The sequence below is a fragment of the Acomys minous genome (assembly GCF_964271855.1).
Source record: "Acomys minous genome assembly, chromosome: 12".
NCBI lineage: Eukaryota > Metazoa > Chordata > Mammalia > Rodentia > Muridae > Acomys > Acomys minous.
Genome location: NC_140493.1, coordinates 23,014,328 through 23,030,725, shown reverse-complemented (window position 1 = coordinate 23,030,725; position 16,398 = coordinate 23,014,328). Strand labels below are relative to the sequence as shown.

The 16,398-nt window shown below is 54.6% G+C and overlaps 2 protein-coding genes across 5 annotated transcripts in view; one reads left to right on the top strand and one right to left on the bottom strand.

Moving 5' to 3' along the window:
• The first annotated feature begins 206 nt into the window (after window positions 1–206).
• On the top strand, window positions 207–12,715 carry MAFF (MAF bZIP transcription factor F). The gene is given in 4 exon segments (XM_084751221.1): window positions 207–406; window positions 10,647–10,713; window positions 11,077–11,499; window positions 11,501–12,715. Coding segments are annotated over 3 exon segments (732 nt in total). The 5' UTR covers window positions 207–406; window positions 10,647–10,677; the 3' UTR covers window positions 11,774–12,715.
• Window positions 12,716–13,976: 1,261 nt separating this feature from the next.
• TMEM184B (transmembrane protein 184B) overlaps window positions 13,977–16,398 on the bottom strand; it is a 43,632-nt gene continuing 41,210 nt past the window's right edge. For 3 of the 4 annotated variants that reach the window (XM_084751206.1, XM_084751205.1, XM_084751208.1), the window contains one exon: window positions 13,977–16,117. In XM_084751206.1, coding sequence (XP_084607332.1) covers window positions 15,876–16,117 — 242 coding nt within the window. In that variant the 3' untranslated portion in view covers window positions 13,977–15,875. The remainder of the gene's footprint in view (window positions 16,118–16,398) is intronic. The other variant, XM_084751207.1, reaches the window with a different exon arrangement.

Sequence of the window (16,398 nt, the reverse complement as noted above, 5' to 3'; positions counted from 1 at the left end):
CGTGAATACATCCAAAGGACACCAATCCCCAGAACTGAGAACCTTGCAGGCTCTGGCTGTGGGCCCCTAGAGCCCAGCCTACTGGGGGCGGGGCCTTAGCTCTTGGTTGCCGCTTGGGGGCCGGCTGGCGGCTGGGGGTGGTGACGTCACTGCATGACTGGGTTTTTATGAATGAAAGGAATCCTGTGCGTGAGTAATTCCGGGAAGCTCGCCTTACAACTGCGCGCCGCTCAGGCCCCCTGCGCCGTCCGCTGAATAACAAAACTCGGAGCGGAGGTGCGCAGAACCGGGTTCCCACTGAACTGCGGTCCCGATCGGAGAGGAGTGGGGGCTCCAGAGTGGCCTGGGACCGCCACCGAGACAGCCGCGACAACCGCGCGCGGAGCGCCGGGCCTGGCGGAGAACGGTAAGGACGAGTCAGAGCCGGGGACCGAGCGCCAGGAATGTGCGCTCCGGGTGGTTCCTGGGCCGCGCGTGGGCCTGCGTCATCGACGCCCCCTGAGCATCTGCTCACAGCGGGGGCCTTAGAGGGGCTGGCTGGGAGGCGGTGCGCGAGCCCCGGAGGAAGCCGAGGCGGGGGCGGAGGCAGGGGCGGGGGCGGGGCGTGCACGTACGTGACTCGGTGAGAACAGTCCCTGGAGCCGCGCCCAGCACCGTGTGTGCGCGGTTTGTTTACGTCCCCCGGTGGCGTGCGTGCGCGTGTGTTCTCTTGGGGAGCGCCCTGGGTTCCTCGGGCTGCGTGCGCGCCGTGTACTTCGAGGTTTGTGTTTGTGTGTGGCCGCACGCGCTCCCTGGAGACTGACACGAGCCCGGTGTATCTTGAAGTGGGTGCGCACGGGTGACCACAGGAGCAAATGCGGAATAAGGAGCCGAGTGAAGGAAGTGGCCCAGTCGGTGGTCACGCCAGGTCTGAATTTTTTTTTTCCTTCCCTCCCCTCCACCCTCTGCTATCCTCCCCCTTTCCACCAGCCGGGACTGCCCGGCCCCAGTTGTCTCCGGAGTTTCCCCTGGTTGGAGCCATGTGACATCAGTGTTTGTTCCTTGCCCAGCGCGGGTGCCTGCAGCCTTAGAATAGAGAAGAGGTGAGCGAGCCAGCTTTCTCCTGGCCACCTAGTGGATCTGGTTGCCTAGTGCGTGGAAGTCCTTCCTTGGCCCCAGGTTTTCTGGCTCGGTATGCGTTATTCATCCCTGGATTGTCCCATTCCTCCGGTCTCTGGAGAAACTGGGAGGGCTAGAAAACCTGTGGCGGGCTGTGATTGGGGAAGGCAAGGCTCCCAGGCTACTCTGGTGGCTGTTGTGGCTGGTGTAGGTGTCTGAGGCTGCGCCTCCGGGGTCCTACCTGCCACGCTTCTGGTAGTTTCAGTTTTCAGATGGACTTCTCTGTGGACTGCTGGACCCCAGGGCTAGTGAAAGACTGGATCAACTATCTGGAGTCCCCGGATCAGCAAGATCAGCTAGCTGGCAGTGCTATTCCCTGGTCTTCCTGAGGGAAGGGTTAATGTGGGAAAACACCTGTGGCCAGGGGGGGTTGGCAGCTGCTGAGCATGCCTTTAATCCCAGCACTCAGGAGGCAGAGGCAGGCAGACCTCTGTGAGTTCCAGGACAGCCTGGCCTACAAAGTGAGTCCAGGACAGCCAAGGCTACACAGAGAAACTTTCTTGGGAAAAAAAAAGAAAGAAAGAAAGAAAGAAAGAAAGAAAGAAAGAAAGAAAGAAAGAAAACACTGTGTAGCCTGCCTGAAGGATGGCTGGTTCTGGGAACCCTGTGACCCCCCCCCCCCCAAGACTTTCGGTCTCGCATGGTCTGGCAACTGGGCTTGCCAAAGGGTAGAAATGTTAACTTTGAGCCCAGTGAGCTCTGCTGCCACTGTGGGAACTCCAGTGTCTCTGTGTGCAGCAGGATGGCAGGAGAGGCGCTGGCAGCTGCGATGCACAGCCTGTTAGACCTGGAGCGATCGAGTCCATAGAGTTGGGGGTTGGGGGTTTGTAGCCAGGACCACAGGAATCAGGTGGGTCCACCCTCACACCTGATCAGGAAACATTCCCCACCCCAGGGCTGGGGGGTCAGAGGTGAGGGAAGCAGCCGACAGATGGAAACTTAGTATTGAAACATTGTTTCCCCTTGAAGCCCCAGGGGTCTGCTAAAGCCCAGCATCCCTAGATCATGCTTTTTTTTTTTAAAAAAACTGTTTTGCCTGCATGTATGTGTTTGCACAGTGTGTGTGTGTGTATGTGTGTGTAAGCGCGTGCCTAGTGCCAGCAGAGGTCAGAAGAGGATCTTGGATTTCTTTCTTTTTCTTTTTTCTTTTTCTTTTTTCTTTTTCTTTTTTTTATTTTTCGAGACAGGGTTTCTCATGGAACAGCTCTGGCTGTCCTGGAACTCGCTCTGTAATCCAGGCTGGCCTTCAACTCACGGAGATCCACCTGCCTCTGCCTCCCAAGTGCTGGGATCAAAGGCATGCGCCACCACTGCCCGGCGGTCTTGGATTTTTTGAGGTTGTAGTTATGGGTAGTTGTGAGCCATCATGTGGGTGCTGCTCTTCGTCACTGAGCCATCTCTCCACCTTATTTATTTTGGAGGGGAAGATTTCTTTAGACTTACAGTGTGAGGGGATGTGCATTCCTTGAGGCAGGAAGGAAGGTGTGGCTGTAGTAGTGTGGGGCCTGACGCATCCCGTCTCCATGCGTCAGGAAGCCTTGCTGATGGTCAAGCCCTGGGCTGGACACTGGGGGTGAGACGAAGAGACAGACCCAGACACTGCCTGCCGTCCAGGAAACAAATAAAAGAGCCAAAGACATAAATACAGAGCAGCTGCTGAGATGAGAGAGTCACGTGGCCTAAGTAGTAACCGTACTTTAGCCAGAGCTATCGTGGAAGTTTCCCTGGGGCGGAGGCTAGGGAGTAGGTGGCTGCCGGCGACTCTGGGACTGCAAGGACAAGGGCTGTGATTCCTCTTCGGGCCCTCGGGGCTCAACACAGGGCCAGGCATACAGTAGGTGCTTCTTGGATATGTGGATAGGTGAGGAAATAAGCAATGGGTGTGTGTCCTTGAGCTCAGTGACACAGATAGAAAGAGGACCCCGGGATCCAGGGAAGCAAGCAGAAAGCAAGACTGTGGGCTGTAGGAAGTTTGAAGGAATTCCCCCCCCCCATCCTATACACCCCCCCCCCATGTGAGCAGGTCCCTCAGGGTGCAGGCGAGTTCCTCCTTCACACACAGAGACTGTGTTCCTTTGGGCCAGTAGTCATTAGGAAATCCATTCCGTTCATTTCCTGGTTATTAGCAACAAAGATGCTGGGGGCGTGGAGGGAACATGTTAACAGCAGAAGGCTTCTTCCTGGCCTGGGGCAGATGGGGCATGGGCTCCATGGTGTTGATTTTTTTTGAAACTCACTTTTTCTTTAAGTAGGAAATGCATGTGTTCCACATAAGTGCAGATGCCTGTGGAGGCCAGGTGGTGTCAGGTCCCTGAAACTGTAGTTACAGGCAAGTGGGACCTACTTGATATGGTGCTGAGGATAGAACACAGAGCCTCTGCAAGAGCAGCACGTGGTCTTAACCACTGAGCCATCTCTCTAGCCCGAATATTTGTTTTTGTTTTTTTGCGTGTGTGTGTGTGTGTGTGTGTATAGGGTCCTGTGTAGCCTGAGCTGGCTTTGGACTTCTAGTGTTCCCGTCTCTGCCTCCTGAGGGTTGTGACCGACCACGATGTACGTGACCACACCCAACTAGTACGAGGTCTTGAAACAAGCCAAACATGGTCAAGCTTGTAGGTGTGTGCTCTAGTGACCCCCCCCCCTTTGACGCGAGTGGAGGTGGAGGCAAAGGAGCGGGTAGTGCAGTGGTGAGGCCACTGCGGTCTTGGTCTGGCTGGAAGAGGAAATGGCCCCTAGCTGTGCAAGGTGGAGGAGAAAGGAGGTCAGAGCTCGTAGGCTGGCCACTGGTGCTGTCCTGCTTCTGCCTCCAGGAGGCCCTCCGGGGTTCCCTTTCCTTTCCGCCAGTGCCTCCACCCTGCTGGAGGCTTTGGAGTTTTATGCTGGGCCGGAATCTGCTGCTGTAAAACATTGTCATTGCTGGGTGTCTACCTTCGGCTCAGGGGAGGTTGGACATGTTGGGAAATCCAGGCCCAGAGAACAGGAGTGACAACCTGAAGCCACACGGTGAGGGTAACGGTGTGGGTAGCAGAATGGGGCTGCTGCGACCCCAGCCTGCTGCTTCCCTGCACTGCTCAGTTCTCTCAGTCTTGCGCTCTTCCGGCAGGGAGGAGGCGCCCCGCGTGTGCTGCCAAGACCCAGGCAAACACATTTTTTCCCTCTGTCCTCACCAAGTAAGCACTATGGTTCAGCAGCCAGAGAGGAGCCCATGCCAGTGGGTGGGCCGTCTGCAGGATGTCTCGGGTGTACAGCAAGGGGCCAGAGACAGGGACAGGAAGGCCATGGCCCCTGGCTGGGCAGCCCTCATGTCCCCAAGAATGAGCTCACGCCTGGGTCTCCAAAGAATACTAGGAACCTCAGACCTGAAGTTGGCCCTGCTGGCTTCCCCAGGAAGAAGAGAAGCCTTGAGGGTGGGGTCCTTGGGTCAGGGCAACTGGTGCCTTGTGTTCTAGAAACTGGGGGCCCCCGCTGCTGGGAGCTGAAAGGCAAAGGTGATGGGAAAATCCCCCTTTCTCCTGTTGGGACTTTCCCTCTGTGACTGGCTTGACTGCTGAGCTAGGACATTCCTGGGCAGCTGCGGGCCTCTGTGGACTTCTAGGATGCCACTGAGGGGCCTGAGGCTAGAATGGGGGTTGGTGGGAGGGAGGAGGATGGGCAGGTCCCAGCCCTCCTAAGGCCGAGCACTCACTGTCTGCAAAGAGAGAGGCTGCAGTCCCATCGCTGGGGGGGGGGGGGGACGGGACGACTGGCTGTGTGGAGAGGGATTCTGAGGCCGTGTGAAGAAATCGGGGAGGTTTTGAAAGATTCAGGGGGCTGTTTCATCTCACTGGAAACAAGGGACTTATTAGAGTTGTCTGTGCTCAGCCAACCAAGTCCGACTCTGACTGGACCTAAGAGGCTTGCATTTTACACACCGACTCGACTCTACAAGCATCAAGACCAGGTTCAGGAAGGACTGTCGAGCCAGGCTATGCTGCTAGGTTCTGTGGCCAGGCACTGCATCCCAGTACTCAGCACCTAGCGGGTCTTAGTTAGCCTGTGCAGGGAGAGACCCTTTCTTCCGCTCTTTGACTAAGCAGTTATCGGCACCTCCCCCCTCCCCCCTCCCCCAGCTCAGCTCTGCAGAACTGGCAAAGAAGGCCTGGATATGTGGTGTCACTTGCATGTCCCATCCCTAGCCAACCTAACCCAGGCACAACACAGTCCAAGTTGTTTTCTCTTCACAGAAGTGAGGAAACAAAGCTCAGAAAATGGCGTACTGTTCAGAGGGCATACTATACGGAGCTGTCTGGCTCACTCAGTATAGCTTCAGTCCTGGGCTCTACCCTGTGTGGCTGTGTCTCCTCTGTCACCTTCGCTGGGCATTACCCGACTGTGTTACCAGGAAGATGATGGAGGAAAGGATCCACCAGACTCAATCCTGAAGGCAGGGCGTGGTGGCGCACTCTTTAATCCCAGGATTCGGGAGGCAGAGGCAGGCGGATCTCTGAGTTTGAGGCCAGCCTGGTCTACAGAGCAAGTTCCAGGACAGCCGAGGCTGGGGGTGGCCTTGGGGTGGGGTGGGGGGTGGGGGGGTGGGAGTAGTCCTGAGTGTCGGAATCAGAATCCTGCCCCAATTGCAGACGGGCATCTGTGTGGCTTCTAGCAAGAGACGTGCTCACTCAGGTCGCTAACTTGGGGTAATTTCTAGGCCTTTTCCTACCCACAGTTCTTTAGGTGACCCTGGCTGGCCATGCTGGCTTGGAGCAAGCCCCCAGAGCCTGCTGCAGCCCTGACACTTGGTGAGGCTCAGAACTTTACTAAGTTTCCAAGTGTTCTCTGTCCTTCTGTTTGTATGACAAGCTTCCACTATAACCGTGGAAACCTGTGTCCCACCCTACAGATGGGACAGTAGAGACCCAGCTACCACCTCAGGTCACACAGCCCGGAGAAAACACAGACAGGACTCAAACTCTAGGCTTGCCTCCCATCCAGTACCCTATGTCCTGGTCTGGGCCAGAGGTCACATGGGAGGGTCCCTATGCTTGCTCCAATTCTCCTGGCACCTGTGACATTTGCCCCCACAGGGAGGCAGCTGACAAGGAGAAGGATGAGGCGGCTACTTAGCAGGTTTCACTCACACTGTGTTCCCCTAAGTTAGTTTTGGAACTTGCCCGGGGACAGTGACCAGCTGGGTCACCATGACAGACATTCCAAACCAACCGCCCCCACCTCCCCGTCGCCTGCTCCCTGCCCCTGTTGGGCGCTGGCTGGGCAGCCTCAAACACCCAGGGCTGACTCAGCTGTCTGGTATAGGGGACAGCAAGGAAATAGGATAGTTACACCACCAAGGCAGAAGGGCTGGGGGACAGAGGGCACCCAGCAAGACCTATGAGTCAGGGAGGGCTTCCTACCCTGGGACAGAGGGTGAGCGGGAACCTGGCGGACCAACTGAGGGCAGAGTGGAGAGGTGTCAGAGGGTGGGGGTGGTCTAGAGGTGAGAGGGCAAGAGTAGGAGAGGAAGTGAAAGAGATCCCTGCAGGCTGGAGGCAGATGGAGGGCGGCAGGCTGGTGGAGGCAGGGTGGGGCTGGGCCTGCGTGGATGCCTGGACTCTGTCTTCTGCCTAGTAGGGATCAATGGGACCCACGGGAGGTGTCCACGTGGCCCATGACATGTCTGCTTTTCTCGGTGGTACCACCGCCATCCCCCAACTCCCCAGTGTGTGACTCAGGCAAGGGACTGTTTAAAGAAATGCCACTGCAGCCGGGCATAGTGGCCCACCACACTTGTAATCCCACCGCTCAGGTGACTGAGGCAGGAGGATTGTTAAGTTCTAGGCTCTCCTGAAAAGTCAAGTAGAATCCTTCACCCAGAATCAGCATCGGAGCCTAGATCTGCCCAAGTCCTGGTCCAGGCCCCAGGCTCAGCTTCTTCCGGCTACATCCTAAGAGGCATGGTGGGAGGGTCTAGCTACATAGGCCAGCCTGGCCTTGAACTTGATATGTAGCCAAGGAAGAACTAAAGCTCTTCCTGCTTCAGCCTTCCCATCATGCCTGGCTTGGTGGCTCTTTTCTTTTTCTTTTTGGATTTTCGAGACAGGGTTTCTCTGTGTAGCCTTGGCTGTCCTAGACTCGCTTTGTAGACCAGGCTGGTCTTGAACTCACAGCGATTCACCTGCCTCTGCCTCCCGAGTGCTGGGATTATAGGTGTGTGCCACCACGCCCGGCTGTTTGTTTGTTTTTCAAGACAGGGTTTCTCTGTGTAGCTTTGCCATCCTAGACTCGCTTTGTAGATCAGGCTGGCCCCGAACTCACAGAGGTCTGCTTGCCTCTGTCTCCCAAGTGATGGGATTAAAGGCATGTGCCACCATGCCTACTTGGTGGCTCTTTTTCAATTTTGTTATTTTGATTTCTTGAGACAGGCTGGCTTTGAATTCCTGATCTAGCAGTAATGAACTTTTGACCTTCCTGTTTGTTTCCTGAGTGCTGGGGTCCTTGGCCTGAGCCTCTGTTCCCCAGCAGACCCTGTAAGACACTGCCAGCCTTGGGGCCACAGTAGCTGTTTCAGTTCAGAACAGTGTCTTGGATGGCCAACTTCCCTTTCCTGCCCCACTCCTTCCTGCTGACTGAGCTGCTAGACCCCTGACCTAGTAGGAGTTCCTCAGAAGCTCCAGACTGTGCCCACCTCAGGCCTGAGTCACACTGAGAATTCCACAGTTGCCACATGAGCATGTTCTCTGGCCAGACCCTGTTCTCAGCCCTGGAGAAACCATTGAGGATTCGAGAAGGTCCCTGCTGCTGGAGAGGGACCATCCTCACAGGGCTGACACTGGGCAAGATGCTGCATGCATGAGTGTGCCAAAGACTTGGTGTGAGATGTGAGTGTTAGGTTGGCACAGAGTATCCTCCTGGATTGCTGTGGCCTTTGGTTGGACTAGCCTAGCTAGCTAGGTTGCCCATCTCCACCTGGCCCATGCTGGGATTACAGGTGGGGTACCACACTCTCCTTGCACTTACATGGGTCTTGGGGATCCAAACTCTAGACCTCTTACACACCCTCTTAAATTCTTTCTTTCTTTCTTTCTTTCTTTCTTTTTCGAGACAGGGTTTCTCTGTGCAGCCTTGGCTGTCCTGGACTCACTTTGTAGACCAGGCTGGCCTTGAACTCATAGAGATCCACCTGCCTCTGCCTCCCCAGTGCTGAGATTAAAGGCTTGCGCCACGATGCCCAGCCTTTTTCTTTTCTTTCTTTCTTTTTCTTCTTTTGGTTTTTCTTGACGGGGTTTCTCTATGTGTATCTCTGGCTGTCCTGGACTCACTTTGTAGACCAGGCTGACTTCAAACTCAGAGTGATCTGCCTCCCCCGTGCTAGGATTAAAGGTGTGCGCCGCCACGCCTGTCTTCCCCCTTAAATTCTTAATGTTTACTTCATTTGCATGAGTATTTTTCTGCTGGCCTGCCTGTGTACCATGTGTTCAATCCCCAGTGTAGGCCCAATATTTTTAACTAATATATCTTATTAACAACTTAGTAACTGAGCATATATCACTTATAACCCGACTAACCAAAACCATAGGAAAAGAGGATTAAGGAACACAATAACAAAACCATAAGGATATCAGTTCCAAGGAATGATTCTCCTGACTATAATCAGTAGGATTTCTTCTGCTGGAACCTGGAGTAACCAGAACCCGGAACCTCAGCAAGAGCCAGAGCCCTGAAGCCTTCCCTCGAGTGGTTCTCTCTAGGAGCATCTCAAAGTGTAGTGATGAACAGCCAAAACTATCCAAAGTCTCCAAAGAGCCCCGCCTCCAGTGTGGGCTCTTTTATATATCTCCTCCCAGAGTCTGTTCACGGGATCTTTTCAGCTGGCAACAATCAAGCTCCCACACGAGGTGGTCGGTTTTCTAATGGATTAACCTCACCTGTTCTCTCACAAGACTGTTCTGATCCCACACTTGGGATCCTAAGAAACAGGTTTATCTCTCCTTCACCCCAGTACAAAAAAAGAAAGGAGAAGGGTTAGAGAGATGGCTCCGAGGTCAAGAACATTTATGTAACAGGGTCTCGTATAACCAGGCTGGCCTCAAACTTGCTATGTAGCCACCACTGGCCTTGACGTCTTTCTTGGTCCTCTCCCTCTTGAGTGCTGGGATACAGATGTTCACCACCACACCAGCTTCCCTCCAGGGCTTTTTATTCACCTGTCTCCACAGTGCTGGGTACACGGCAAACTGTAGCTAATCAGGAAAAAGTCATTGAAGGAGTGTGAGGCTCCCAGGATCACGGGGAAGGCTCTGGGGATGGATGGGCTGGCTTTATAGGCTTGGGGATAGCTGCTATTCTCTCTAGGCCAGTGGTGCTTAACCTGTGGGTCGGACAACCCTTTTTTATAGGAGTCACCACGCATCAGGTATCCTGCAGATCAAATATTTACATTACGATTCATAACAGTAGCAAAGTTACAGTTAGGAAGTAGCAATGAAAATAATTGTATGGTGGTGGGGGGGGGGTTGTCACCACAACATGAGAAGTTGTATTAAAAGGCATTAGGACGGTGAGAACCACTGCTTTAGGACCATGCTGAATTCCTGGTGGATAGGCTCCGGGCAGTTTAGGGAAATCTTTCTAAAATACGACCTTGGACAAATGCTGCTGGAAAGGAGACTTGGGGGCTGCATCTTGATGGGGTGCTCGTTTGACCTGCACGGATTTGGGCACATTTCTGTTGGCAGCCTGTAATCCCAGCACCCAAGAGGCTGAGGCAGGAGGATAGTGAGTTTGAGGCCAGCCTGGCCAAATGCCACACGTGAGATGGCTGTGTGGGCAAAGGGGCTTGCTGCCAAGCCGAAGGATCTGAAATGGATTCCGCCGTCCCCAGCCCCCACCGCACAGGTGGAAGGAAAAAAACCTGAGTCCTGTGTATTACCCTCTGACCTCCACACAGCTGTCAATTGCAATGGCTCTGGTGTACCTGACTAGCAAACATAAATGTAAATAAAGAAATGGAAAGGACCAGCCCGGTCTACACAATGAGTCCACGACAGCCAAGGCTACACAGAGAAACCCTGTCTCGAAAAACAAACAAAGTAAAGAAACCCAAAACATGCATGCCCTGGCCCATGTGGGAAAATCGTGAGCAGGACCAGTTCACATTTGTTGAGTACCTAGTGTATGCAGGCACTGACCTTGGTGTGGTGAGGCTGTGGTGAAACTGGCGCTTTGGTGGAGAAGGGGGTGGTAGAAGGGACAAACCATCAAGTGGGATGGGAGGTGGCCAGAGAAGCCAGCTCTGCAAAGGTGGCATTGGGCAGAGGCCTAGATGAGGAGTCACCATGGGGGAGTTGGGGCAGTACAGGGACAGCGGGAGCAAAGGCTGGACTGCTGGGGTCAGAGGAGGTTGCTATGAATTCTGAAACAGGTGCCTTGAATGCCAGGGTATGGAGGTTGGATTTTACACTAAGTAAAACGTGAACGAACCAAGGGTGACCCTGAACTTCTTTCTCTCCTAGGCCTCCAGCCCAGAGGGCACCTTCTGCGAAAATGTCCGTGGATCCCTTATCCAGCAAAGCCCTGAAGGTGAGTGAGGTGCTAGCTCCTGCAGTCTCTCTCTGCTGCTGCTCCTGGTAGAGCAGCGACATCTCAATTCCCCTTTCCTTCTTGGAAGCCCCAAAGGGGACTCGGCAGCGAAGGGGCTACGGGTCAGGTCACTTCCTGTTGCGAGGGGCTTTCCAGGCTGGGTTTCTCAGCTGGGTCCAGGTTTTGACGCTTGTATAGTTTGAGCCCCTGGTAGCCTCCTGTGTGATGACGCTGGTCCAGCTCGCCTTCAAGGTCTTGGCTCAAGCCCAGTAACCTCCAAAACGGGGAGAGGAGGGTGCACTGGGAAATAGGGTGGTATCCCCAACAGGGCCATGTGCCTCTGTTTCCCCCACGGCCCCGCAGGTCAAGCGCGAGCTGAGCGAGAACACACCGCACCTGTCGGATGAGGCGCTGATGGGGCTGTCAGTGCGCGAGCTGAACCGCAACCTGCGCGGGCTGTCGGCGGAGGAGGTGACCCGGCTGAAGCAGCGGCGCCGCACACTCAAGAACCGCGGCTACGCGGCCAGCTGCCGCGTGAAGCGCGTGTGCCAGAAGGAGGAGCTGCAGAAGCAGAAGTCGGAACTGGAGCGCGAGGTGGACAAGCTGGCGCGCGAGAACGCCGCCATGCGCCTGGAGCTCGACGCGCTGCGCGGCAAGTGTGAGGCGCTGCAGGGCTTCGCGCGCTCCGTGGCCGCCGCCCGCGGGCCCGCGGCGCTGGTGGCACCCGCCAGCGTCATCACTATCGTCAAGTCGACGCCAGGCCCCTCCCCTGCTCCTGACCCTGCCCCCTGCTCCTAGTACCCGCCCTACGCCTGGAAAACTTCCCTTCCCAAAGTGCCTGAGTGCCTTCCTCTCGCGGTCTCCCGTTTTATCTGCCACCGCTACCCACTGTGATGTCTTCACATTCCTTTCCTGGGCTCTTTCTAACTCTCGCAGGCCCTCAGACTGGGACCTGATGGCCCTGGGAAGGGGCACCTTTATTAAGTTGGGGGGAGGGCGTTGGGGTTCTGGGTTTCCCTGGGTTGAAAGTCGGTCTCCGATTGGAAGGGAGGGGGTCTAGAAATGGTGAGAAGAGCTGGTGGGAGAGGCTTTGGAATGTGCCAGCATGCCCTTCCGACCCTCCCAGGACTCAGGAGTAGGTGTGGCCTTGTGGGGCTGCCCCGCCACCCCGTGAAGCAGAACTCAAAAAAGCCTCCCAACTCTGCTTGGGACCTGGGAATGTCAGACTTTCCCAGGCTAATTAAGCTCAGTTGACAGATGGGGAAGCTGTCGGGCAAAAAAAAAAAAAAAAAAAAAAAAAAAAAAGGCCCAATGCTACTCAAAACCGAGTAGTTGAGCTGCAAGCCCAAATGGGCCTTCTCACAGCTGCCCTAACCAACATTCCAAGCACGGACTTCACAGGGGGGATAGGACACAGGGACCTAACAAAGTGGCAGGAGAGCCTCCCTGGCTCGGGAGACAGCTATGTGGTAAGGAAAGAGAAGCTGAAGGTGAGAGGAGGTGACACAAACAGATGAGGTGAGGAGCTGGCCAGCCAGAGAAGGGGCAATGGAGATGACCATTGTGATAGGCAGATGACACTACAGTCCTGATGTGGGGATTGGAGGGGGGGAAGAGTCCCTTGAAATTAAGGTCCGTGGTGGAGTGGGGGGGCTGACCACTGTCCCCCTGGGAAGTCCGGCCCTAGCACCTCCCCAACACTGTATGCAGCTGACCCCTCCACACTTATTTATTGCACGAACCTAAATTATTCTCGCCAGCCAGAGCCCAAGCCCTCTTCCCTGGGAAATACGTGGGCCTTGAGCTGGACTTATATTTTATATCTACAAAAAAAATCACATTTAATCGTATATTTAGGGAAAGCTGGATGGCAACAATAGGGTTTTTTTTTTAATTGCCCAGCTCCCAGAGTTTATTTATTTTCTGATGTAAAGTGAGCCAGTTATCTATCTTGAGTATTTTGTAGACTTTCTAAATAAAGTTGAGTTCTCTTTTTCCACAATGAAGTGTACATCCTAGAGTGTTTTGCATGTCCTTTAAATGAGCGGCCTGATATGGGTAGAAGGAACTTGTGGGTCATGGGAGGCTAAATCTCATTGCTGGCTTTTGCAAGCAGCTACGGATAGAGACAGGGTGAAAGCCGCGATCACACAGTACATAGTCCCAGGCAAAGAGCGGTTCTAAGTCTTGAAATTTTCTACCACTTTCACATAGGCCTGATTTGCATAGTGAGAACTACTTCCCAGTGTACTTACTTGAAGGCTCAGAGAGAAGTGGATTGCTAGTTTTAGGCAACAGGCTTCAGCCTTAATCGTAGGTTAGAGGGTATGTGTGTGCGCCATCCTCACATGGACTCTGCCTTGCCTGGTGAGGGGAGCTGGGATTTGAACCTAAGTGGTCTTTTTTGGGAGTGGCACTTACTGGTTTCTTATAGCTCTAGTTTATTCGACCTCTGGGAAAGGGGTGACAGGTTCGCGACCCACAGGTTGAAAATTAGTACTTTAAAATGAAGGCGCTTTGAACCAGAGTCTAGAAAAGCCAGGAGGGCTGCAAACCCTAAAAACACAACAAATGGTAGTCCACAGAACTAGCGTGAGGACCTTGTTATGTGGCTGGACAGGGAGGGAGAGACCAAGGAAAAGGGGCAACGTTTGAGTATAGGGAAGCGCCAATCACGTGGCTTGGTTGGACCCACAGAACTCGCTCAGATTGGGGCTCTACCAAGACTCCTTCCTGAGGGGCTAAACTCAGGCCTACTAGGAGGAAGGGGTGGCGGATGGGGGTGGGGCGTGTGCACAAATGACGTAGGCTGTTTACCTTCAGGTTATAGGCTGCTTAGGAAGCTGCCCCGCCCACACATTCCAACCACGCCTGTCACCCACAGGCCAGACCCCTAGAAAGGCATGGTGCGAGCAGGGAAGATACCCATGCCTGTATCCCTCCCTATGCCTCCTGGTTCCCAAGGATGGAAGATCGGCTCAAGGCAGGGGCCCAGGGACGGGTAGAGGAAACCCCTTGTGGTCAGTTGTCTGAAGGAAGGAGAAACTGTCCACTAGGGATGTAGAACCTGATTTTAGTCCCAGACAGTGTAAACACCCTTTTGGTCCAAGAGGTCACTTTACATCAGGAAATAAGATGTGATCGACATACACATCTCACACAGGAAGAGGATGGACACCCTGCCCACCACCACTGCACTTCTCCCAGACGAGAGGGGGAAGGAAAACCAACAAACCAACAAAAAACCTCACTGGTAGGCAAGAGAGATTTTGATACAATCTATATTATCTCATATATATATATATTTCTTCCTGACTTTATTTGCTTGCTTCTGTCACGCATTTAAAATATCACAGAGACCAAAATAGAGCGGCTTTCTGGTGGAACGCATGGCAGTCACACGACGAAATACAAAACTAGGGGGCTCTGTCTTCTCATACATCATACGATTAATTTTCAAGTATTTTCTTTTATGTACAAAGAGCTACTCTCTATCTGGAAACGAAATAAAAAATAAATGAGACAAGATAGGTTATGCATCATAGGAAGAAAGAACTGGGCAGTCAGGTACAGATTTCTGTCCCGTGTCCCCAGTGACCACTAGCTTCCTGCCACTGAGCTCTCCCCACAGCCTCACCCATCATGTCAGCAGGCAAGTGCCAGGGTGGGTGGGGACCAGTGGGTACAGGAACCAGCAACATACTTTGGCCTGGAAGGAAAGGAAAGGTCTGAGAAACAAACTGGTGGAAGCAGTCCCAGGTGGGAACCATTGCCAGCCGCCTTTCTGGGCAACTTGGGACAAGCTGGCCAGGCCCACTGGGTGGGGCTGAGAGCTGGCCTCTGGGCCATGAGAAGGGAAGGAACCTGTTTGTTCCAGAGGTGACCAAGGGGAGAGCTTCCAGTGAAGGCCACAAGACAGGGCTGTTTCTTCTCCATCACTGTTCACCTCAAGAGGCTGCTCAAGCCAAACCCAAGTGCTGCTTGGACTCCGCTCACCAGGCCCTCTGCCACCCTACCTTGGAGGCAGCTCTGGGATGTGAGTGTAGAGGGGGTCAGGGGAGAGAGTGGGTGGTCCCAGACAAGGATGCCCAACCCCACACTGCAGAACCCTGAGTGCCAGCAGCTCAATAAGGAGCCCCCGGAAGTGCCTGGAACTGATGAGAACCGGGGAGGGGCTTTCGTACATGACTAAGGCACAGAAGAGATGGGCTGGGGCCAGGTGAAGCAGAACACCAGGCCCTGTAAGGCCAGGGGACCCAGAAGAGTCTGAGAACACCCCTGCCTTGGCCCCGCTGCATCCCCATCCCCCCAGCCTCCCTCTGTATGTGGTCTGAAATGCTGAGACTCAGACTTCTCCTGTGACTTGAGGGATAAGCCCCAGGGAGACCAGGGCCTAGCAGGAGTCTGACTGCTCCACTGAGGAGGTGGTGAGGATCCAAGCCTGGCACAGTCAGGAAGAATGGAGGGGGCAGCACTACCCCAAACTACCAAGAACTGGACCCAAGTGAGAGGGTAGGGTGGGCTGCTGGCTGTCATCTCAGGAGACCCAGTGGCCACTGAGAGAGCACTCAAGGGTCCAGAGCCGCATGTGTCACCGAAAGGCCCATAGGCACGGAGGCATCCTTCTTAGGTGGGCCCTGAGGCTCCAGGGGTCTAGCTCTGGTCCTTGCAGCATGCCAGGCAGACCTAGGTAGGGGAAGGGTCCACAGGGCATTCACATCTCCTCCTGCCCAGAGTGAGACAGATCCCGTATTGGACAAAGGTCAACTGGTAAGTGGGGACAGGTAGGAAAAGACCAGGTTGGGCCTGGGTATTGCACGGAGTAGGGTGGGCTGGGCCTGACAGCTCAGCAGGTATCCTGTTGGGGAGGGGGCTAGGATGCAGCTTCTGGCCAACACATAAGCATCTGGGCCCAGGCATGGCTGGTTCCAGATGTGTCCCCAGTACAGAATGGGCAGCAGAGATGTGGCAGCCACAGCCAGTCTTCTCTGCTCTCACCCCGAGTAGTGCAGGGTTGGCCATGTAGACATATTCCTGAGGCCATAGTCCTGCGAGTGTTTCTGGTCCAATAAATAAAGGGCAACAGCAGCACTGTGCTGGCTCCTCCCCAGCTGGGCTCGGGGCTGGAGGGGGTACTGCCCGTTCCCCACCTGTGCCCACACCTAGAACTCATCATCAGAGCTGAGCAACAGAGTCTTCTCGTTGTCACGGGCACCGCTAAGGCTGTGGGACCGGGAAAGGCTATGGGTGCCACCACGCCAGGTGGGCCCAGGCTCCAGCGTGGACTGCTGTGTGTACTGCTGGTAGGCAGGCGAGAAGTTGTGGATGGCGTCCTGCACAATGTCATGTGGGTTCATGGTCTCTTTGAGGCTGCTGGAGATGCTCTTCATGGGGGCACAGCGGCCTACAGAGAGGAGGCAGGTGGGGTCCGGGGCCAAAGCAAGAAGAGAACTTGATCAGTCCCTGCTGGTAGGGGACAAGGGAAGACCCCACGCCAGTACTGCTGCTCAGGACAACAGTGCTGCTGCTGACTAGGACAGAACATGGGGCTGTGACAGAAGGTGAGACAACAGGGCAGAGGGCACTCACAGGTAGAAAAGGACTGGCACAGATGGAGAGGCTGCAGGCAGTCACCTGGGACACCCCAAGCCCGACCTGGGAGGGCTGCTGGACCAAGTATCAGAG